This window comes from Mesoplodon mirus (genome assembly GCF_964341445.2).
Source record: "Mesoplodon mirus genome assembly, chromosome: 1".
Lineage (NCBI taxonomy): Eukaryota > Metazoa > Chordata > Mammalia > Artiodactyla > Ziphiidae > Mesoplodon > Mesoplodon mirus.
The window spans coordinates 43,017,300-43,043,363 of record NC_138976.1 but is presented as its reverse complement, the minus strand read 5'-3'; the positions used below and the strand labels follow the sequence as shown (position 1 = coordinate 43,043,363).

General features: G+C 32.8%; 1 protein-coding gene across 3 annotated transcripts in view; it reads right to left on the bottom strand.

Moving 5' to 3' along the window:
• Window positions 1–26,064, bottom strand: part of AGTPBP1 (ATP/GTP binding carboxypeptidase 1) — a 188,978-nt gene that overhangs the window by 97,847 nt on the left and 65,067 nt on the right. For all 3 annotated transcript variants that reach the window (XM_082613851.1, XM_082613852.1, XM_082613853.1), the window contains exons 4-11: window positions 23,647–23,714; window positions 19,192–19,255; window positions 18,637–18,783; window positions 17,902–18,033; window positions 16,069–16,162; window positions 9,915–9,952; window positions 6,694–6,902; window positions 4,951–5,128 (exon numbers count right to left, since the gene is read on the bottom strand). In XM_082613851.1, the coding sequence (XP_082469977.1) occupies window positions 4,951–5,128; window positions 6,694–6,902; window positions 9,915–9,952; window positions 16,069–16,162; window positions 17,902–18,033; window positions 18,637–18,783; window positions 19,192–19,255; window positions 23,647–23,714 (930 nt within the window). The remainder of the gene's footprint in view (window positions 1–4,950; window positions 5,129–6,693; window positions 6,903–9,914; window positions 9,953–16,068; window positions 16,163–17,901; window positions 18,034–18,636; window positions 18,784–19,191; window positions 19,256–23,646; window positions 23,715–26,064) is intronic.

Genomic DNA, 26,064 nt, shown 5'->3' with positions numbered 1-26,064 from the left:
TTAATATATATAACGTGCCAGGCAAAGAGTATGTGCTATATGGGACTTCCCTGGTGGCGCAGTAGTTAAGAATCTGCCTGCCAATGCAGGGGACATGGGTTCAATCCCTGGTCTGGGAAGATCCCACATGCCATGGAGCAACTAAGCCCGTGTGCCACAACTACTGAGCCCATGCGCCTAGAGCTCATGCTCCGCAATAAGAGAAGCCACCACAATGAGAAGCCCATGCACTGCAACAAGGAGTAGCCTGCGCACAGCAACAAAGACCCAGCACAGTCAATAAATAAATAAATAAATAAATTTATTTCTAAAAAAGAGAGAGTATGTGCTATAAAAACGTCTGTTATTACTATTGTTGCTTGAAGGACTGTGGTACTGTACTGGGTCGCTGTGTAACAGCAGCTCAGTCTATCCTAACAAGCAGAGCTACAAAATTGCTCTAAATTCTTTCAGAAATAGACCACACAAAGTAAGTATTTATATTGCATATAGTAACTGGGTCTATTTATGTCAATGTACTAATGCCAGTTAGTCGTGGATAAACATAGGAAAAACTGACATTTTGTAAAAGAACTGTTAGGAAAAAAGAAGGCACTGATTTCAGAAAAGCCTATTGCAAACAAGAAAGACAACTCCTTGGATAGGGAGAAGGGAAAATGCAGTTCAGCATCAAAGAGAAAATATGTTTTTAATTTTTAGGCAAACCTGTCAAATTTCTTCCTTTATAGGTATTTTCCTTTGGTTTCATACTCCAGATGTGAAATGTCATATAGCTTAGGGCGTCTGAGACCTTCTTTTCTATTCCAATGATCTATTCTTGTACCATCACCAATAAATATCAATTATTATAACTTAATCTCACAATTAAAATCAGGGAATAAAATCATCCTTGTTGTTAGTTTTCAAAATGTCCTTGGCTCATTTATAGTGAAGACAAAAACATAGGAAAAAACTTAAATGGCTATCAATAGGAAACTAGTTAGATAAATTATACTATATCCGTATGATATAACAATTAAAAGGTACAAGTCAGCACTTTCCATAAGGTTTTGGAAAGTATATTCCAAGGGGTTTATTTTGTTCGTCCTATTGCTCCTATAAATGTGATCTTTCCCTTTGTGTTTTCTGTTACTGTTTTTTGTTGATACATACATATACATACACACACGTGCGCACACGAAGGAAAACTAGTGAATTTTATTCATCTATCTTGTAAACAGGACTTCATTGAACTTTTATCTGGTCTAAGATACATTTTATACTTGATTTGCTTGGATTTTCCACATGAGCAATAACATCCTCTGCAGACACTGATATAACTTTATCTCACTCTTTTAATGATTAATACCTTTCCTTTCCCTGTCTTACTGATTTGGCCAGAGTTTTCAAAACAGTGTTAACTAATAATGGTTAAGAAAGGCTTCCTCTAACACTTCATAACTATTTGTGATGTTGGTTGCTGGTTTGAATTAGATAATACTCAGTTAGCAGGGAAAATATTCCTTAAGAAATTTTATCTGGAACTAATAATGATTTTTATCAAAATTCTTCATGGCATTTATTAAGATAATCATTGGTTTTCGTGCTTTGACCTACTGATAAATTTTAATTAAAGTCTTAATATTACGATAAACTTACTTTCTAAAATAACCCTTACTTTGTCAAAGTGTCCTATATCTGAAAATGCAGCTCAATTCAATATGCTAGTATTTTAGATTTTTATATTTATTTTCATGAGTGACAATGATCTGTAAGTTGTTTCAGGTTATTCTTACCAGGTTTTGATTTCAGCAACATACTAGCTTCTAAACTTTTCTTTTTTTTTCTATGCTCTGGAAAATAAAGCATAGGAAAATTTCTTGAAAGTTGAAAGAGCTAATCTATAAAGTCATTGTTGTTTGGTGTCTTCACTGAAGGCAACTTGATTGCATATTCAGTTGTGGGTTTGCTACTATTTAAGTCAATTTTAGTTATTTATATTTCCCTAAAATATTGTCCATCTCAATCATATTTTCAAATGTATTAACAGGAGCTATCTTTAGCATCCACTTAGATTGACTGGATCTCCTCTATTTAACTTGCCAAGAACTTAGAGGTATATTAAAATCACCCACTAATGCTGTGTTTCTATCAATTTCTCCATATTATCCAAATAATTATAGCTTTATCTACCTTTGTTCTAGTGCTTGGCACACTTGTTATTATCTAGCTTGCATAAAATCATCTTTGATATCTTGCTTTAAACATTTTGTTCTGTATTTATATTTTGTGGGGTAGTAATAATGTCTTCCTCACCTTTCTTGAGCTGAGAAAAACAGATACACAGTTGCCAATCTGTTTATTTTAAGCTTTCAGTCTTGCTGTTTTAAGAGTTTCCAGGATGTACCAGCTACTTAGATTTTGTTTTCAACCCAACCTGAGAGTCTCTTTTTTTTTTTTAATGGGAGTATTTTATCCTTTTAGATATCTTATTACTGAAACTGATTTGCTTGTTCTCGCTTTGTATTCAGCATTCTCCAGATTTTGTGCATGTTGGAAATTTTCTTACTTTTCTATAGCAGTGTCTTCAAGAATTTTTTCCAAGAAGAAATATACATTATTTTATACAGAATTTCAAAGGGTTCTTAGTGTCTGAGGTCCATCCATGGATTCCTATGGTTCAGTAGATTCTAGTCTAAGGATCTCTGCTCTAGATGTTACTTTTACATTTTGAAACACATATTTGGTCCACTATTTCTATAATTACCATCTTAGAAATACAGCAATATTATAATTTAAGAAATCTATGAATATAAATTGCAAAAGACCCAGTTTACTATAGCCGTATATTATGTATCTTTCACCAAATATTAGTTGATATATTTCAAAATAATAGTAGAGCAACTATTTAGTATTACATAATTAACAATTTGTAATGTTAAATATAATTACTCTACTACCATGTCTTCTGCATTCTTGACTTAATTCATCACTGGCCTGGCGGAAGTATTATTTCATATAATTACTTCAGAAGGGTTCCTGGGCAATATGCTTCTGTACCCTTGCATATCTAAGAATATGTCACCTTCATATATGGGTGGCTTCTAATAATGGTTCAGAAATCTTGAGTCAGAACTCTTTTCCTTCGAATCTCCAGCGTCTGCTTCACTATCTTTTGGCATTAAATGTTTAAGAGAATAAGTCTTGAGGCCAGCTCAATTCATCCATTAACAAATGTTAAATGCACATTTATTATAACTCATGCAATCTAACGCATGCTGAGCATAAAATGAAGGTATAACGACAGTCCTAGCTTCGTGGAATTTACAGTCTAACTGAGGATGGTAAAAAATAATGAAAATTGTGATAAATGTAATGAAGCCTGATATGTGAGAAAATGATGGAGAGCAGGGTGTTTTCCTTGTGTCTATGCAATTGCTATTAGAACCCTGCTCTCACATCTTATTCATGAAGCCTTCTTAGTCAATTAAAGTCTCCATTTCTAGTTCAGTGATCCATCAGTCTGAAATGATGCAGAAAAGGAGCCCTCAGAAAAATATTATCTCTGTCTTTTTTTTCCCCATGTTTGATATATTCCCTGCACTACAAGTCAGCTTTCTCTATCCATGTGATTATTTTGGACACTGAGCAAAGAACACTCGGGGGTATATCCTATCTCTCTCCCAGTGTTACTACCTGCCACACATAGCAAAGTTTCACAGCTTTCTACCAGTTAGACCACCACTTAAACCTCCATAATCCTACATTGAGAGAGAGAAAGAAATTCCAACAGCTCCTTGATTGTCCCTCCAAATTAGATGCTAGTGGCCCTCAACCTGGAGCCAGAGATACTGCATTTCATAGAAGGGTGAATAGAGTTGACACTCTTCCTTAATCTATTCTTTTCTCCAACATGTTTGTTTCACACCCTATGTTTATTCCATGAGAATGCTCCTTTTATCTAGTTTTCAGATTCAGTACAGATTGTCCCCCTATTTTTGAAGTCTGTTGGCAATTTTAAATGGAATGAGAAGAAGCAATTAGATCACTGTTTTCACTTAGCTATGTTTAATCAAGTCCCAGACTTAGACTTTTAAATCTTTTAAAGGAAGTTTCTGAATAATCCATTTTGATATTTTGTGTAGACTAAACTTCTACTTTAATAATTAAATACTTTAGAAATGCAATCATAACAGTGAACTCTGTGATATATACCATAGGTAAATCTATATCGAGGATAATAAACTAATTATAATTACTTGAAATTTTTCTTAACTCACTTACTTCAAAGAGTTGCTTTTAAATATAATTAAAAACCTCTTACTTTTAAAAAAAGTGATCACCTAACAAGAAAATACTTTAGAAATTCTATTAATAGCCTAGACTACTTTCTCTTTTTAATTTTGCTATGTCTTATCAAAAAAATTCTGCTTTTTCCCCACATTAAGAAGTGGAAACTCTTACTTCCTTTGCTATGTACACAATATTGCACCAAAAATGACAAAGAGCCAATTTATGATAATTTCATATTTTCTATCAGGTAAGTAACTGTGCAAGTTTTGTTAAACATAAACCATAACATATTTGATGATTAGACACCTTTAACTTTAAAAAATGAAGTTCATTAAACAGCTACAAATGTAAGCTCAAATATAATTACCTAAACAGTTAATGTTCACATTCTTAGATTTTGAAAATTTATATAAATTATCAAATACTGTTCCTGTGTGGTACTTAAAGTTTTTCACAATTCACATTTCCACATATGTAGTACACCCCACATTCCTTCCCTTAATTACTCAATCTCAATTTCTTATATTTGAAGAAATATTTATTAACTAAAAAATAATATGAAAGTTTATCATGTTCATTAAAGCCTTCTTTTGCTAGGGAGATGAACAAAAGCAAAAATAGATAAAGTCACACAATTCCAATAACCACTGAAAGCCAGCAAGAAGCATGTGGTCCTACCTTCAGGGGGTAAACTGTAGAGCTGGGCCACAGGTCCAGTCACAGGAATAACTGGTAACTGGAAATGGAAAGAACTTTTAATCGTTGGGAGTGGCAGGCGATTTTTAGGGAAACACTTCCTCATTATCAGACTGGAGGTGTTGACAAGAGGATCAAGGGTCCTGACTGCCAAACATTCCTGTTTTATAAGAAAAGAAAAAAAAGATAATGTGCCTTTGGTGAATAAGTGAAACAATTTTACATGACTTCGGAAAGTAATATATTAATAATTTTCAAAAGGCAAATACCACAAAAAACAATATTTTTAATATAATTATAAAACAGCTTTGACTAATCAGAAATATCTTTTTGTAAGTAAGAACTTCATATGGCAAATTTAGCAATAATTTTCCTTAAATATTTTAACTAAACAGAAATCAGTACCATCTTTGGTACCAGAAGTCACCAAAGCACTAAGTAATATCTATGAGTGACTTAGGGAGCATTTAGCAAGCCTAGGGTATAAAATAAAAATGAAAATTTAAGGGAAGAAGAAAAAAAGAAGAAAGATTAAGAAATTAAGAAAGGTGTAAAAAATAAAAAGAAATGTGCATTTGGCTGAGCCTTTCTCAAAATTCTATCAGTTATCATGCAATAGTACCCCTAATAAGTTAGCTGTTCAACTTATAAAAGAATAGCCTGAATATCACAATTTTAAGTTTTAAGAGTTTAATTTCCTATCCTGGTATCTAATCTTGAGAAGGACTAGTGAACAGGGAATTTGAAACTATTTCATATAACACTGTTATTATTATTGACAATTGACATCTAGATGGCTTTAGATGGCATTTTGATAACCTGTGAAATTTTCAGTGGAAATCTTCACACCTGACCTGTCAAAACAGATGAAAAACTAAGGCTCATAAATGTGAAGTGGCATAAACAAAGTCACCCAATTCTTCCTCATATATCAAATATCCATCACTGTCTATATTAGGAATAGTAAAAATAAATGCATGTGATTGATCTAGAAAAGAAAAAGCTAAGAGTTAACATAAAATATGTGTTCTTAACTACTCTCACATAGAAAAAGATTATTTGTTGTGTGTAAGACCAAGAGGGCACAACCAAGATGACTGGCTAGAATTTTCAAGACAGATTTTGTTCTAATAATTATAGCCTTGTAAAAATAAAAGGTTACTTTGCAATATCCCCACTCTCCATAACTGACAGTCTTCTACAGATGCTAGAATCTTGCTAAAGATATTGTTGAGAAGGTTTATGCATAAGATGGCTGGCAGAACCAGGATTCCTAACTCCAGGTTTCACTTCTGTACCTGCACTATTTAAAAATATTCTCTCCAGAAGAAAGACTGAGAACACTCACAAACAACATATCTGCGTTACCAGCCATAAAGGATTCGTGAATACTTATGAGGGAAACATACAAAACTGAGTACAGCCAACTGCACACCTTAGAAAATGTGGCTATATGGAATTCTTTCCTGCCCAGTGGAGAGATTTATATACATCTTCCTTTTACGTATGGGGGAAAAACCTCATATTGCAGAGATATGCACTGAGCACTTTCTCGAACTCAGTCTGATGTCACATTTGAGAAACGATTGTGCCTTTTGGCTTTCGGATTTTTTAAATATATTTATCATACTTTTTGAGTATTTTTAGAAATACTAAGTATTCTTAAGAACAAAATCCTATCATTAATAGATAATCATAATAACAGGAAGAAAATTAAAAACTCACTTGTGAAGTGTTATAAAGAATTTTCATCCCATTGGCATCAATAAATGCTTTTCTTCCCAACTTGATGCTTGTAACACTTTTTAAACTCTGTAAAATTCCTTTTCGAATGAGCATGTTTCTATGCCGATTATCATGGCGGTGCCAATCTACATAAATTGTTAAAAGGACTTGGACATATCCTCTGTCTACAGCTCTCCTGGCATTTGTTTCTTTAACAAAAGAAAATTGAGAAAGAATATTTTTTAAATAATAAGAGACACTGGTAGAATAAATCAAATTAAAAACATAACCACAATACTGGAATGAAGTCTTACAAAACTTTTTTTCCAAAAAAAATGGCAACCACATATTTAAATATTTTTTAGCTAACAAAATAAATTTGACAAGTTCCAGGTAATTTTCCAGAAACCTGCCCATATATTGTTTTGTGGTTAATAAATATCAAAATATCTTTAACACAATTAAGGTTGTATATTTTTAAATGTTAATACTAACAAAACTTTCATATATTTTAAAACTTATGCATATACTGACTTTCATTACACCAAAAGGAATATATAAGCCTTTAACTCACTAGCTGTGACTATGATTTTGTCAAAAGCCATTATCATTATCGCAACTTATATTACAATCTTTGTGTGAAATAAACTCCATTGGATTGTAGTTCCTATTACAAATTTTATGCGTTTCTATTGAAATTATTTTAAATTTTAATTACCCCCACAATTATATAAATATCCATGCTACAACAAAGCTAAGTGAAAAGTACTTAAACAACTTTTTAGTAAGTGAAATGTAAGAAGCATTATATGATTAGAAGATAGTGCTTTATTGTCATTAATTTTTTAATATATGAAAAAACTGCATCAAAAAATTTTTTTGTAAACAGTCAATTTTATTGGGGTAAAATTAACAGAAATAAATCCATAAATTTGATGTACTTCATTTTCTTATGTTAATATTTAAGATTTTTAACCAAAAGGGTGCATTTCACTAAGATGAGCACAAGGGAATCATATCTTAGCAACATCCTGGGCCACCCAGCACCACATGGGTGGGCCAATGATAAGAGTACAAGATAATGTGGAATACCAACCCATCTGAGGTTGTTTAATTAGAAAGAAATACCAATCTCTTCCTCATCTACATTTACGTATAAAATGACCACCTGGTTCATGGCATGGACACTAAGATAATGCAACAGTAAGGCTGTGCTGCTTTTAGTTGCCTGAAAGAATTACTACAGTTTTAAATGTGCTAATACCCACCTAAAACATAAAGACACTGAGATCAACAAACTTATTAATGCCCTCTTAGAAATTATGTTCTGATATTTGAGAGCTGGAAGAAACTCACAGGGGCAGGAGGGGGGCACTTTCTTATGTAAAAGGTTTAATACCTCTGTTGTGTCTGGAAGAGCTAGTTTGCTAAGGCTGTGACTATCTATAGAACAGTTCAATAGTTCTGACTAACAATAGTTTCATGTATTTTAAACAAATATACACATTTTGTTCACACCAATTGGAATATATAAGCCTTTAGCTTACTAGCTTTTTAGTATTACCAGTAATACTTAAAAGATATTACTATCATAATGTCTTTTAAGAATCACTGTAACTCCTATTACAAACTGTGTTTCCACTGGAATTCCCAAAAGCCTAAATGGTATTTATGAGAAATATTTAAATTCTTTATTGAAGATCAAATTAAAAACTTGTGCATAACTCAAGCACAGGTGCTGAGTGACTCTTAAGAGAAGTGAGCAGATCTATCTGCAATCCAGGATCATTTACTTGTCAGTTACTTTTTTACCTGATGGAGCAAACAGATATGCTTGCCCACCATCCTCCTTTGAAGGAGAAGAAGGGAGGGAGTAAAAGGAAGCTTATTATTTAAAACTGAAGATATCAGCATTTCAGTCATTTTACATTAACTGATTTCTAAAAATACCTGAAACTTAGGGTTTGAGTTTTTACTGACTTCGAATTAGTGACTTTGTCATCAGTGATTCTGAAAATTAGTAAGCTTTAATAAGAGTTTAGTTTTAATGGCTATTTTAATCTACTCTAAATCAAAAAAAATATGCCTACATTAATTTAAAAATTAATCTTTAAACAATTTGAACCACAAAGGCAGGGAGGGCACATCAAAGCAAGGCTACAGATATCTTTGAAATTAATCCAAATATTCTAATCTTGGTCTAAAATTTATCACATCATATATGAAAACAAAGCTACATAGCTAATCTAATTGAATAACACACATTTCATTTCAAGGATAAAACTGTTAACTGAATTTTATGCACTCTAGTATATAATACTAATACCTAAGGTGATTTTTTAAATTTAATAAATCATTACCAAATATCAGATTCTCAATCAATTAATCATTTGCTACTGTCCTTCTCATCAAACTTAAGGGCACCATCAATAGACAGTTTTGGGGAAAAATAACATTGAAAGCCATCAACATAGATCTTTAGGACTAAATGTTATTGTGGTTAAATAAGATGTTAATTTAATCAACCAATAAAATGGGGTAATGGGAGTGCTAACAAAAATTAATATTTAAAATACAGACACTGAGTATCATGGAGAGAAAAAAAGCACATAATGCAGATGGTTACTCTCCAAAAGCACCATATTGTGTTAAGACATATTTCCTCCAATACTTCAATTTTGAAAATTAAAAAAATTGTGCTTTAGTCTGTAAATGCATTTAGTAAAATATAAATTTACATTAAGTCATTTTTAATGTTAAAAATTTGAATTTTAAGGTAGAAATAAAACTTCTAATAAAGAGGTCCTAACTGAAAATCATATGTTATATAGAGACAGTAGTTGTCAAAGATACTCTTCATGGTAGATGTTCTCAAGGCCATGTTAGCATCACTTTTTCAAAATGATACTATATAATATTTACATATTACTTTCCCCTACTAACAAGGCTTTATGTTTATGAAAGTAACTTAGAAAAAGGAAGTCAATATACTTGAATAAATTATATGAATGTACTGATAAATTAGAGCTCAATAAACATAAATGATCTTAGTTAGATATATATCAATCAACTGTACTAAAAGATAAAATCAACTTTGACATTAAATTATTATGAACAAGCTTTATAAACATAAACTAAATCTACATTTCCAGTTTCTTTAACATAGTAGATAGAATACTCAGAAAAATAGTATCTAGTATTTCTAGTATTTAAAAACTTACTTGATTTTAGCAATGCAGCAAGAGTGTCTAAAGCAACCCTGTCAACATGAGAAAACACAAACAACAACAAAACTAGTAAAATTAATCTACAATAGTAAATTCATACAATCTTTTCAGATAAGTAATTAGTATCTACTCCAAATGTCATTCCTGTTATAATCAATTACATATGGTGTTTCTCTATATGCCGCACTTCCTTCAGGTTAAAATTGGATATGAGGAAGATTAAAATATCAACTAAAAAGCACCAAAAAAAATGTTTAAGAAAGAAAGAGAAGAAAATTAACAATGTCTAAGTCTTCGTATTGGAGGTTAGGCAAATGGAATCATTGTACCTGTGTCTGACTGGGACAGAGTTCACAAAGGAATAATACTAAGAATCATAGATTCTGATTCACAAAAAAATTAAAACAAAAACCAGTTTTAACACAAAGTTTGCAACTACAAAATTCTATAGATATTCGTAGCTATCTGACTTCAAAGTATTTTAGCTCTATCAAGCAATAATCCTAACATTTAATGTAATAACAAATGTAAAATATTTTGGAACTAGGAGGTTTGGGGAGAGGAAGTATGAACCCTTAACATTTTTCAGCCATATGGCACCAAAGAGAATAATGACCTAATTAACAACTCAAAAATTCTCACTGCCCATTAGAGGACTTATATATTCTTTGAATATAAATGTGCAGTTACACACAGTGAAATCAGGGGCCATTAAGCAGCTTTAAAAATATATATAACATCACTGTGGAAAACCTGTAATTCAAATATTTTTTTAAAAATGAGTTATTGAAGAAATGGAACTTTCAGGAACTTTAAAAATATAAGCCAGTACCTCTTAGTAAGATTTCAACAAGGATAATTAATTTGCATGAAAATATGTACACTGTCAAATTTAAGTATTTCACTCATCACTAAGCATTTGTTGAATGCCTACTAGATCCCCACAGTAGCAGGTTCTTCATGGGTATAAAATTAGAAAACAAAGTTATCTCTTTCACAGATAATTTTACAATCTAGATAATGTAATAAAATATACACATCTATGGAAAAACTACTCAAGAAATTAAAACTGAAAACAAGATAATAAAGTTAATAAAGCTGCATACACATTAGTGGTACACATAGCGTGACCAGATGATGACTTCTAAGATGACTTAGAAGATTTAAAACGGATACTGATTTAAGATGGATACTGGTTCAAAATAAAACCTGAAACAATAATCCAGGACTAGGTACAGACTAAGTGCTCATTTATAATAAATGCTCATTACTGCTACCCTCTAGAGCAAGTTATTAACAGTTACATTTTGGTTTATTGACACAAATAAAGAAACCATATAAACATTTATTTATGATAACATTTGTAAAATAAAAACAACAGTATATGCTCTAAAAAATATAAACTCCTGCATGTAACTTTCTTAAAACAATATGCAGTTTTGGTAATAGCAAGTTAAAAGTAAATGAAAACTATAAAATTATAACAGAATTTTCACAGCACTGAATCATCAGTAAGAAACTTTTCATAATCTTATAATTATTCAATAAAATGCACTTAAGACTATAAAACTATCAGAATAAGGATGACTTTTAAATTGGTCAAAATCAGAACTAAATGGATCTTCTAAGTACAATGGCAATTTTGGGGGAAAAAGAAAAGAAGACTTCATTCAGCAAGACCTGATAAATGCCAAAAATTGTTACAGATGCCTTGTATATGTGTTTTCTAGTTTAATTCTTTAAAAAAAAATTCCTAGTTCATAGAATTGATACATTTTATGAATAAGGAAACTAAGGATTTCAGAATATAATATGCCTAGGGTCACATTAAAAACTAAGTGATATGAAAAATTAATCATACAAGATTCTTGTTGAGAAAGAAAATTATGGAATCAGAAATGTCAGTCTCCTCCAAAAAGATATGTTGAAGTCCAAACCTCTAGCACCTCAGAACGTGGCCTTATCTGGAAACAGGGTCTTTGCAGATGTAATTAGTTAAAATGAAGTCATGCTGGAGTAGACTGCCCTTAATCCATCAAGACGGATGCTCTTATAAAAAGAGGGAAGACTATTTGAAGACAGACACACAAGGAGAGAACACCATATGATGATAGAGGCAGAGACTGAAATGTTGCACCTACAACCAAGGACCATTAAAGATTGCCAGCAAACCACCAAAAGCTAGGAATAAGCAAGGAAGGATTCTCCCCTGCAGGTTACAAAGGGAACACTGGTCCTGCTGACAAGTTGATTCTGAACTTCCAGCCTTCAGAGACAATAAATTTGTTATTGTAAACTACCAACTTTGTACTAGGTACTTTGTTACAACAGTCCTAGGAAACTAATACAATCGCTTAGAGGCAATCATTTGCAATGAACTCAGAATTTTCCCATCTACAACTAAGTCTTAATTCAAAATTTAAAAAATCTTAAGAGTACTTTCAGAAACAGTCTTTCTGCCTGCTGGCAGTGTCTACAACACATTTGAACCAAACAGAAGTGCTCTGACATTTTCTAAGCCTTAAACTACATGTTTTTCTCTTGATGTTTATTCTTCAACACTGCCAAAACTGGATATGCACCCAATTCCTTCTGCCCATCATGCTTGTTCCACAGCCCCATTAGATGAAAAGAAATTATCAAGTTTGGTACAAAGTCGTCTTGACAGTTTTACCAAGATGTTTTTTAAAAGGTATTTTTAAAAACTTCAGTACAAAGGAATTTCTGCAATTCTATGTCAGTTATAAGCCAGTATGAATTTATAATATAAAAGTTACCTAACAATTACAGAATAGTATTTATTGAAAAGTACATTTTTATATGTTAATTAGAATTTCTCAGCACCAATATTTTATACTTCCTCATATATTTTTCAGTCTTCATAAGTCCCACACAGAATAACATAGCTAACAATGGCTTTAAAAGCAGCCTGTGGCTTATTCATTTGGGAGCAGTGAGGGAGGAGAAACTGAAGCCTCAGGTACTCATGAAGTTATTTAAGTTGGGGGGGGTATCAATCCTTGCAATAACCTCCAAACCTGTAGTGAAACTCAGAAAGAGTTACAATAACTTTTAGAGTTGCTTCCTTCTAGTTTAACAATGTTTAAATCCAAAACCTAAAATTGGAAAGGAGAGGAAATTCTCAAGGAAAGCACTACTCTTCAAACATAAATAATAACCCTCAATCTTCTTCAACTAACTAAATGCAGGGCATTAAGGGGAGGAAGAACTGGTATACAAATGCTCTAGATGTTGAGATTGTTTAATTAAGGGGGAGATCCTACAATTATTCAAAATAATAAAGGAATCATGATATAGATGTCTGGTCAATGAATGGTTTATCCTTTTTAAAGTAAAAATAAAGTTTAAAGAGTTTTTCTTTTTAAAATATAGAAAAAAGAATGAAGGAATAATGTAGATAACGTACATTCCTTTCTCGGAAGTTTAAACCCACTGATTTCTACGTGGTTTTGGAAATAGTCCATGTTGTGTATTATACAGATACTTGTGAAATGTTCTTTTCTCCTAGGAACTTTTTATATTAGGTTTGGTAACTTGGTTACAATAGAGTAATGTAGATCTTAAGTAGGAGATCATAACCAAGATAAAGATTAATTTTAAAGTACTTTAAAGATCGAGAAAAGGCATAAAAATTTTAAAGATAAAGAATATATTTTTAATATTAACTAGAATTCATTCACATCCACATTACTACATTACTTACCTAAACTAATTACACTGCATTAATATAGGCATTGTGCTAATTACAAGAATTACCTCATTAAATCCTCAAAACAACCTTATGATGTAGGCAAAAATACTACCATTTTACAGACAGGAAACTGGGGCATAAAAAGTTAGGCAACTTACTTCATATCATGAAGCCAGTAAGAGCTAATATGCAAATCAAGTTCTGCCGGACTCCAAAGCCCACTCACTACACTACATCAATTCTGGAAGTTGGTTTTACTAATTGTGAACAATCATTTTCTTTATCTTGTCACATTTCGTCAGATGCTCTGTGTGTATGATCTTTATATAAGTAAATATGCTGTCATCCCACCAAATAATATTTAATAAATAATTATATGTGCCAGTAAGCTTCCATTTTCAAGCAGGGTAAAAGCTAAATATTTGACCTTTATTAAGTAAGGGTGAAAAGACTGGGTATGTTCTGGACATTATTCATTTGTAAAATTTAACCAAATAGTTGATGTGGACAAGTTCTTCCTTATAAAAGAATCACAGCTAATAAAAGTAGAAAGAATGAGAAAATTAGAAAAGTCACTATTTTGGAACCTTTTAAGAAATAATGGATCAGGCAATGCTATGAAATATTGCTAAGTTTTTAGGTGAAAGGGGATGGAACATTTCAACTCAATGATTTTAAGTGGTTCAAAACAGAGACCCAGCACCACCTATGAAATATTTTGACCATTAAAAAAAAAAAAAGAAGGGCTTCCCTGGTGGCGCAGTGGTTGAGAGTCCGCCTGCCGATGCAGCGGACACGGGTTCATGCCCCGGTCCGGGAAGATCCCACATGCCGCGGAGCGGCTGGGCCCATGAGCCATGGCCTCTGAGCCTGCGTGTCCAGAGCCTGTGCTCCGCAATGGGAGAGGCCGTAACAGTGAGAGGCCCGCATACCGCAAAAAAAAAAAAAAAAGAAAAAACAAATCTAATCAAGCCTCAAGCTCCATCAGTCTACAGAAAATTTGAGGGATATACCTACAAATTAAGTGACCCCAGTATACAGTCATCTTAATCTATGTTGGGACATTTTATAAGATGCCATTCAGTTCCTTCAACAAATAAACCAAACAGACGGAAAAGTAGGGGGACTGTTATTGACTGCAAAAAATTACAAGACATCAATCAAGTAGAATATAGAGCCCTTATTTGGATCCTGATTTGAACAAGCCAACTGTAAAAAAAAGACATTCCTCAGACAATCAGAAAATATTAGATGATCTTAAATAATTATTAATATTGTTGAACAAAGAAATGATACTTTGGTAACACTAAAAGAAAAAAACTATGTCTGATAGTGATCATACGAAAGAATTTACAGTATAAATGTCATGGCTGATACTTGCTTTAAAGGGCATTTGGAGACAACTGGAGAAAACTAAATACACTGGATTTTAGATTGTGTTAGGGAATTAATCATTTTGTTGAGTATGATTATAGTATTATGGTTATTTTTTAGGTCCCTATTTAGCAGAGTTACATAATGAAGTATTTAGGGGAAAAGTGAGAAAATATCTGGTATTTGCTTACAGAAATTCATATATATGTGGATAACATCTGGGATTTGCTTAAAAATACCCCAGGAAAAATAAATAAAAGTCTGGAGGGGGAATAAATGAAACAAACATGGCAGAATGTTGATAACTGTTGAATATAATAAGTAATAATTAATATATTATAAATGCTGTATTTGAAAAATTCCATAATAAAAAATTTTTTTAAAGAATGACCATTAATTTGGCTTAAGAAAGTACTAAATATAATGAAATAACTGAAACTGCTTTCATTTTCTGACGTTGAGTGACCTACAAATGAATATGGGCATATGTGTGTGTGTGTGTATATATTTATTTATTATTTATTTATTTATGGATGTGTGTGTGTGTGTGTGTGTATATACACACACACACAAATACACACATATATAACACATATTTTGAGATATATATACACATATCTAAAAGTAAGAAAAAGAATAACATGATTTTGACAAAAAAGAAATGCATAAATTTAAAATATATCCAAATAATTGTAAGACTGAAGGAAGTAGTCATTAAAAGACTGTAAAATTGGGTAGGGAATATAGTAGGCACTCAATAAATGTTTCTGAATGAATGATACGCTATAAATGGTCTTCTTTCCTATTATAGTATCTAGGAATGTTCAAAGTCTTAATTTCCATAACACTATGTTCAATGAATTTATCTAATTTTGATATATTTTTGAAGATTAAACTTTATACTAAAGAAAATCTTTATCATAATTAAATCACTATTTAAGAACTGAGAAAGGACCCTAGATACAATTTAACTCAACCTGCTCATTGTACAGATCAAGATGGTAAGGCCCAAAATAACAAAGGGTATATATACCTCTATTTACACTTAAAACATTTACTCACTTCATAAGACTGGAATTCTTCTTACTAAATGGTCCGATGATTTTAAACATCAGTTCCACAACTCCATTTTTCCCTAAGGATACAGAATTCACAGCTGGGAAGGTGAAAAAAGAGATGTAAAGTGATTTAAAAACCTCAGTGAGTAGAAATGTATATACGTGTGATACATAGCCAAAAATATACACAAATTGTTTAGTAAATGTGAACTCAAGTCCCTCGTAAAGTCCACCTTAGTCAATACTTCAAAGGAAGGGGGTTTTTTTGCTTTATTTTTTAATGGGAAGTTGCAGGGAAATTGCAGTTACATGTTGTTAAAACAGTGTTAGACAAAGGCATGCCAATGGGAAGATGAGGTGGGAAAAGAAGTTAAAACAAATTATGAAAGGTCCTAGAAGTTGTTAATTCTTTCAACTACAGGGAATTACCCAAAAGGAGCAACAAATCAGATCTGCTTTTAGATACAGGTCAGACCTAACAGCATTGTAGGAAAGATGGATTTGAGAGACACATTAGGAGACTGTGGTCTAGGTGAGAGGTAATGAGGACCTTAACTAAAGCAACTGCAGTAGGGAAAAACAGGTAACAACTTTAGACAGAACATGCAAATAATTACCTAACCAGAAAGTTGTGCCTAACATTTTCAATCCTGAACAAATATTATTTAAAAATTATAGATACACTGTTTACTGGCCTCCTGGTGCTTAATTAAATAAAATGCCACCAAAAATGTAGTTACTGAAGTTTTGTATGACAATTTTAATTTCCTCTATATCTGTTTATTACTCCATTATCGCTTCTAACTTTAGTCTGTTTTGTCTTCCTTTTTCCTTCATTCAGTGGTTTACCTGTTTTATTTTTAATCCAATTGTTTTATTTTTTAAATCAACTTTTGAAGATTTCATAATGTATTTTTTCTTTACTATTTCATTCCTCTGCTTTCCTTGTGTTTATTGCTCTGTTCCTAATTTCTTTGTTTAAACAGCCAATTAATTCATTTCCTCATGTGCTTCTTAATTATTTAAGTGTTAATTATTTAAGTGTTCAAAACTATTTTCCTGTGAGTACACCTTTAGCTATACTGTCAAAGTATAGATACAGATAAATAAATACACACACACAATCTACCACTTTGATTATCATTATTTTGTGACGATGTTCTGCAATAATATGTACTGTACAGTCTCAATTCCGGGTGTTTTGTTAATCATTCCAATCCCATAGTCAGAGAATAGAAGAAAATCCTTACCTCAGAGGCTTGGGACTTAATATTACATTAGTGAGAGAGGGAGAGAATATGTGTGTGTGTGTGTGTGTGTGTGTGTGTGTGCCCATTGGGAGACACTTCATCTGAGACTCTCTCCCTGTGATTACTGTTTTCTCCAGCTTCCTCAGAAGCTCCTGTGCTATTTATTTTCGGTTCTGCTACTTCCCTATTCATTACTGAAGAGAATTAGCTCCAGGTGACTATGCCACCGCATTCCTTCCTTCTCAATTTTCCTCTCATCTGTGAAAATCCAAATAGGCATAGCAGTTTTTCCAGCTTCCAATATCCTCATATTCCTCCAAATCTTTTCCACAAGCCACCTACTCATCCCCCTTACTACATGCCTTTACATACTGGGGGAATTAATGAGAATTCTGAAGATTTTGTCAACTCAAGTTCTTACCCTACCTCACTTTTGTGGTGGGGGGTTAGAATTACAAAGAGCCATATTAAATATTCTCTTTCCTTGTCCACAAATTTTAGAGACTTATGAAGTTAAAGTACAAAATTTTCATTTTGTGTTAACTTCACAACACTGAGCTAACTAAAAGCTGCTCTGAAATACTCACAGTTGGCAGAATATACTCGTAAAAGCTGAAGACAAGGCAAAACCAAGCGATGATTCTGCAAATTCTGTTTGACCAAATTCAGGGTTATATTTAGAGCTCCATTAATTCTAGCTTTCACTCCAAATTTTTTGTCTGTTTAAAAAAAAATGAACAAACACAATTTATTCATATATAACTTCTGAATAAAATGAAATGTCATAAAACAATGAAATTTCTAAAACTAATATTGTAAATTCATATTATCAACTAAAAGTTGATCTGAGATAATTAAAGCTGCAATCACTTTCTTATATGATTATGATTAAAAGCTTAACTAGACTGTAAGCTTTTTAGGCACTGAGACGTGACTATAAGATGACTATTACTGAAAAGCAAACATATTCTACCAGCATGCTCCTCAAAGCATTCCCATCCACACTCCCTCCTTCTGGCCTCAACAATATCCATGTTATGTGTATCTTTATAACATATATATGCTAGGGACACACACACCAAGACATACTTCTGACTTTAACACATTTTTTCTTCCTTTTTCCACCATATGCAATAGAATTACTCAGGAATTTAGGATCCTAAATTCTTGCAGGTCACTAGTTGACTGTAAAAAGCATTCCATGATGCAGACCAAGAAAAAGCAGTAGCATTTTAGATTGTAAAATTTACCAGTTTCAAGGCACACAGAATTGATGTAACAAAAACAGTTCCACCTGATAGTCATACAAACGAAACCCTTACCTTTCGGTCCAATTTTTGCAAGAATGGAATGAATCTGCACCATTAACTCCTCATTCAGGGGAGATTCTTTGCTGGCGTTCATAAGTAACTGTAATAATATTTGTGAACCACCTTTGGAGACTAAGAAACTCGCTCTTCGACCTCCACCTAAGAAGTTTTTTGAAAGAAATATGCTGAAATCGCAAATTCTTCTATAACATATTAGATATCACAACTTGTTAGCTTTAAAGAAGTATTAAAAGTGATGACTTCAGAAGGCAAACAAATAGCATCAAAATAAAATTTTATTTTATTTATGTTAGTTTAAAAAACAATGCAGACAGTAAATAAAAGTGATGCAAAACTCTACATTCAAGGCTCTAAAACATGGGTTTGAGGGACACCAGAAGATGCCAAAAACAAAGCAAGAACAAGAGTATGACATTTTCGCTTCCAAATTCCAATACTCAGAATAGCCTCTGTATGAGTATCAGAAAATTCCAAAAAAAGTACACATGATGCATTTCTGATCATTGTATACAAACAGAAATTACACCAAAGGAAACAAAAACTTACCAGCTGACACCAGCTCAACAAGAATGCTTAAGATATTAAGTGTAGTTTGAAGATCTTTCGTGTTCTGAAATAAATAGTTTATTTGCTTTATTAAAACATTGTAAATTTGTGATTCCCAAACTTTTTCTGTCTGTCGGGAACCACCTATATTTTACAGATGACCTTTTTGGTTTCTCTAAGAATAAACGTATTCAGGTTTTCACTATTCTCACACATCACTTCAGTCTCTTCTTATTGCCCTTAAAATTTTTTGGAAATCATCTGAGTTATTATTTTCTTATTATCAACAGGAATTAATTTGTGATTTGAACTCATCAACTTCTACCAAACAGACAATACAAATAAATGTATCAAAGTATAAAAGGCACTACAATGTATATATGGTGACTATCCAGTGAGCTCCCCTCTCAAAAAGTAACTGCATTATCAATTTCTTATGCATCCAGCAAGATACTGTACACACATAAAAGTAATCCATGTAAATACACATGTATACATGATTTATTTCTCCAAATGGTATTACTGCTCTGTAGATAACTATTTTTCATACTGATATTTTTACATGTCAATAAATAGTTTCTTAACCCTTTTTTAAGGACCACATGATATATTCCACTGCATGGCAATACCATTGTTTATGCAACCAGTCACCTATCGATGGGATATTTAAAAATTTTAAATCTTTTGCTATTAAAAATTGCAACCAAAACTAAGTATGTACACTTACAGGGAAGCAAGTACAACTGTACATGGGATAAATTCCTAGAATTGCTGGGTCAATGATATGGGCATTTATTTTGATAGTAGATATTACTAACTTGCTCTTCACTGAGCAATTTACACTCCAACCCACAATGCAGAAAAGTAACTATTTCCCAAAGTCTGAACAACCAATCTAATAAAATGTTTAAATACTGTACTTTGGTTATATTTCTCTTACTAAAAGCAATGCTTGGATGAAGAAAACCACATAGACAGCAGAACTGTGGCCTATTCAAGGAACTGCCTCATCCCCAGAGTAGAAGGATTTTACAGTGCTTATTTAGAGGAATTTCGGAATTGCAATGTATCAGTGACTGGAATGGGACGCTTGTTCTTCCCCTTTCCAAAAGGGAATAAGTGTTGTCTACTTCACCATTTAAGGGCAGAGACTAATGGAACCAGAAAGTCAAATCCAGACCAGAAAAAGGACCACACATTAACCAGAGACCCTCGTCTTAGCACTGTGGGTGTTAACTGGACCACTGGCTCACTGGGGACGGAGTTGGAAGAATGAGAGACAAACATTTGTTAAAGAAAAGAATGGGCTGCGGCACGAGCAGTATTGCTAAGTGTTCATCTTCTTCCTGGGTACACAGCCAAACCACATTTTCCAGCTCTTTTGCAATTAGGTTTGGGCCATGTGACTGAGTTCAGGCCATTGGAATCTGAATGGAAGTTACACTGCCCTCTCATTTACCAGGGAAGTGGGATAATTTTTTTTTGAATAGTTTTTTATTTTTAATTTTTAAAAAATTTTATACAATTTTAAAAGGTTACTTTCCATTTACAGTTATTAAAAAATATTGGCTATATTCCCCATGTTGTACAATACATCCTTGTACAAAACTATCTTGCACTCTATAGTTTTTTTTGGGGGGAGGGGATATAGTTGTTTTACAATGTTGTGTTAATTTCTACTGTACAGTGGAGTTCCCTGTGCTATACAGCAGGTTCTCATTAGTTATCTATTTTATACATATTAGTGTATATATGTCAATCCCAGTCTCCCAATTCATCCCACCCCCCCTTTCCCCCCTTGGTGTCCATACGTTTGTTCTCTATGTCTGTGTCTCTATTTCTGCCTTGCAAACAGGTTCATCTGTACCATTTTTCTAGATTCCACATACATGCGTTAACATATATTTGTTTTTCTCTTTCTCACTTACTTCACTCTGAATGACAGTCTCTAGGTCCATCCACATCTCTACAAATGACCCAATTTCGTTCCTATTTATGGCTGAGTAATATTCCATTGGGTATATATACTACATCTTCTTTATCCATTCGTCTGTTGATGGGCATTTAGGTTGCTTCCATGACCTGGCTATTGTAAATAGTGCTGCAATGAGCACTGGGGTGCATGTATCTTTTTGAGTTATGGTTTTCTCTGGGTATATGCCCAGTAGTGGGATTGCTGGGTCATATGGTAGTTCTATTTTTAGTTTTTTAAGGAACCTCCATACTGTTCTCCATAGTGGCTATATCAATTTACATTCCCACCAACAGTGCAAGAGGGTTCCCTTTCCTCCTCACCCTGTCCAGCATTTATTGTTTATAGATTTTTTGATGATGGCCATTCTGACCAGTGTGAGGTGATACCTCATTGTGATTTTGATTTGCATTTCTCTAATAATTCGTGATGACTAACAGACATATAGGAGAAACTGACAATAATACATAATAGTAGAAGACTTTAACACCCCACTTACATCACTGGACAGCTCATCAGACACAAAATCAAAAAGGCAACAGCAGTCTTATATGACACCAGAGGCCAGTTGGACTTTATAGGTATCTACAGGGCATTACATCCCAAAACAGCAGAATACATAATCTTTTCAAGTACACATGGAACCTTCTCCAGGATAGATCACATGCCAGGCCACAAAACAAGTCTCAACAAATTAAAAGGCACATGAAAAGATGTACAATAAGGATAATTATTATAGAAGTGCAAATCAAAACAACGATATATCACCTCACACCTGTCAGAATGGCTATCATCAAAAAGAACACAAAAAAACAAATGTTGGCAAGGATGTGGAGAAAAAAAACCATGTACACTGTTGGTGGGAATGTATATTGGTGCAGCCACTGTGGAAAAGAGTATGGAGCTTTCTCAAAACTAAAAATACAACTACAGAATGACCCAGCAATTCCAATCCTGAGTATATATCCAGAAAAAAACAAAAACACCAATTTGAAAAGATATATGCACCCCAATGTTCATAGCAGTACTATTTACAATAACCAAGATATGGAAGCAACCCAAGTATCCATAAACAGATGAATGGATAAAGAAGATGTGATATATATATATATATATATATATATATATATATATATATATATATATATATATATATAATAGAGTATTACTCAGCCATAATAATGAAATTCTACCATTTGTAGTAATGTGGATGGACCTAGAGAATTTTATGCTTAGTGAAACAAGTCAGACAGAGAAAGACAAATATTGTATGCTATCACTTATATGTGAACCCTAAAAAATAATACAAATGAATGTATAAAGCAAAATTGGAACATTCTCACAGATACAGAAAACTAACTAGCGGTTACCAGTGGGGAGAGAAGATGGTGGAGGGGCACATTAGGGGTACAGAATTGAGTTACAAACTACTACGTATAAAACAAATAGGCAACAAGAATATATTGTATAGCATAGGGAATTTATAGCCATTATCTTGCAATAACGTTTAATGGAGTATAAACTATAAAAATACTGAATCACTATGCCATACATCTGAAACTATAAAATATATAATATTGTAAATCAATACTATACTTCAATTAAAGGAAAAAAAAAAAAAAAACAGAGAATTCCCTGGCAGTCCAGTGGTTAGGACTTCACGCTTTCACTGCTGAGGGCACAGGTTCCATCCCTGGTCAGGGAACTAAGATCCCACAAGCCATGCGGCACAGTCAAAAAAAAAAAAAACACACACACACATGAACTTACTCCCTGCTCATTTTTTTTCCAGTTCTACTAAGATATAATCTGACATATAACATTGTTTAAGTCTAAGATATACAATGTACTCACTCACTCCTTATTTTTAACATTACACTGAATAAAATATAAAATCTTGATTCTGACTATGTCTTGCTGATCCACCCCAAACTGTTATACTAGCATTGAAACTTAATTAATATCAATATAATATAGTTATTCAACAAATGTATGAAGTAAACTTAGTCATAAATGAATAACTAACAGAATAAATGAGAATTTCCAATTTCAATCTTTTTTTTTTTTTTTTGGCCATGCCACACATTATGCAGGATCTTAGTTCCCTGACCAGGGATCGAACCCATGCCCCCTGCAGTGGAAGCACAGAGTCTTAACCACTGGACCGCTAGGGAAGTCCCTCAATCATTTATTTTAAGCTAAAGATTTATTTCCAACTAATGCTTTATTTTCTATTACCAATTAGAATGGCATATTAAGATTTAAAATATGGTTATCATTATAATCCTAGGGAAATACACTTAGAGGTTCATCTAATATATGTTAGAATTTTTATATCCCCATTCCAAATAATTTAAAAAAGAAAACAAACTTCCATTCATTTGCTCTACCTCTAGGATAAAAATTTTGTACTTTGTAATTTTTTTTCTCTCAGTATTGGTTGCTATTAAGAGCTACATAATTAAAGCATGTCAGTGACTTACCTCTAATGTTGACAGCAGAACTTCCATTCCTGTAGAACCTTTGGCTGTCATTTCTCTCCTTGTTTTTTCTGAAAAGTAGGAAAAAAAGTTTTCTTCTAAAACATGAAAGAAAAAAAATTACATATAGCTTTATCACACAGTTAACATTTACTAATATTAGATATTATATTAGTTATAATTATATTATACTAGATAATATTCCCCATGGTATACAACATATCCTTGTGGCCTATCTTACATCAAATACTTCGTACCTCACTCCTCACCACTATATTGTCCCCCCCTCCCTCCCCACTGGTAACACTAGTTTGTTCTCTATATCTGTGAATCTGCTTCTTTGTTGTATTCACTAGTTTGTTATATATTTTACATTCCACATTTAAGTGATATCATACAGTATTTTCTTTGTCTGACTTATTTCACTTAGTATAATGCCCACCAAGTCCATCCATGTTGCTGCAAACAGCAAAATTTGTTCTTTTTTTATGGCTGAGTAGTACTCCATTGTGTGTGTCTGTGTGTTTGTGTGTGTATATCACATCTCTTTCATCCATTCATCTGTTGATGGAACTTAAGTTGCTTCCATATCTTGGCAATTGTAAATAATGCTGATATGAACATTGGGGTGCATATATCTTTTCAAATTAGTGTTTTTGTGGCTTTTTGGATATATACCCAGGAGTGGAACTTCTGGGTCATATGGTAGTTCTATTTTTAGTTTTTTGAGGAAGCTCCATACTGTGTTCCACAGTGGTTGCACCAATTTACATCCCCAACAACAGTGTGCAAGGGTTTTTTCTCCACATCCTCACCAACATTTGTTATTTGTGTTCTATTTGATAATAGCCATTTTGACAGGTGTGAGGTGATAGCTCATTGTGGTTTTGAGCTACATTTCACTGATGATTAGCAGTACTGAGCATCTTTTCATATGCCTGTTGGCCACCTGCATTTTCTCTTTGGAAAAATGTCTGTTCAGTTCTTCTTCCCATTTTTTAATTAGGCTGTCTGGTTTTTTTTTTGATGTGAAGTTGTATTAGCTGTTTATATATATTAGATATTAATCCCTTATCAGTCGTATCATTTGCAAATATTTTCTCCCATTCAGTAGAAATGGAAACTAGATGATCCTTTTCATCACAATAAATAGAAAAAAAAAGGTTGTCTTTTTGTTTTGTCAATGGTGTCCTTTGCTTTTAAATTGAATTAGGTCCCATTTATTTATTTATTTTTGCTTTTATTTACTTTACTTTAGGACATGAATCCAAAAAAATATTGCTGCGATTTATGTCAGAGTGTTCTGCCTATGTTTTCCTCTAGGAGTTTTATAGTATCCAATCTTACATTTAGATCTTTAATCCAATTTGAGTTTATTTTTGTATATGGCGTTAAAGAATGTTTTAATTTCATTCTTTCACATGCAGCTGTCCAGTTTACCCAGCACCACTTACTGAAGAGGCTGTCTTTTCTCCATCGTATATTTTTGCCTCCTTTGTCATAGATTAAGTACCTGGGTTTATTTCTGGGCTCTCTATCTTGTTCCATTGATCTATGTGTCTGCTTTTTGTGCCAATACCATACTCTTTTGATTACTGTTGCTTTGTAGTATAGTCTGAAATCTAGGTGTGTGATTCCTCCAGCTCTGTTCTTCTTTCTCAAGATTGTTTTGGCAATTTGGGGTCTTTTCTGTTTCCATACAAATTTTGAAATTATTTGTTTTAGTTCTGTGAAACATGCCATTGGTATTTTGATAGGGATTGCACTGAATCTGTACATCGCCTTGGGTAGTATGGTTATTGTAACAATACTGATTCATCCAACCCATGAACACGGTATATCTTTCCATCTATTTTTGTCATCTTCAATTTCTTTCATCAGTGTCTTATAGTTTTCAGAGTACAGGTCTTTTGCCTTCTTAGGTAGGTTTATTCCCAGGTGTTTTACTCTTTTTGATGCGATGATAAATGGGATGGTTTCCATAATTTCTGTTTCTTATATTCTGTTGTTAGTGTACAGAAACTCAGCAGATTTCTGTATATTAATTTTGTATCCTGCAACTTTATGAAAATTCACTGAGGAACTCTAGTAGTTTCTGGTAGCATCTTTAGGGTTTTCTATGTATAGTATCATGTCATCTGCAAACAGTGACTATTTTACTTCTTCCTTTCCAATTTGGATCCCTTTTATTTCTTTTTCTTCTCTGATTGCTGTGGCTAGGACTTCCAAAACTATGTTGAGTAAAAGTGGTGAGAGTAGGCATCTATGTCTTGTTCCTGATTTTAGAGAAAATACTTTCAGCTTTTCATCACTGAGTATGATGTTAACTGTGGGCTTATCACATATGGCCTTTATTATGTTGAGGTATGTTCCCTCTATGCCCACTTTCTGGAGAGTTTTTACCATAAGTAGATGTTGAAA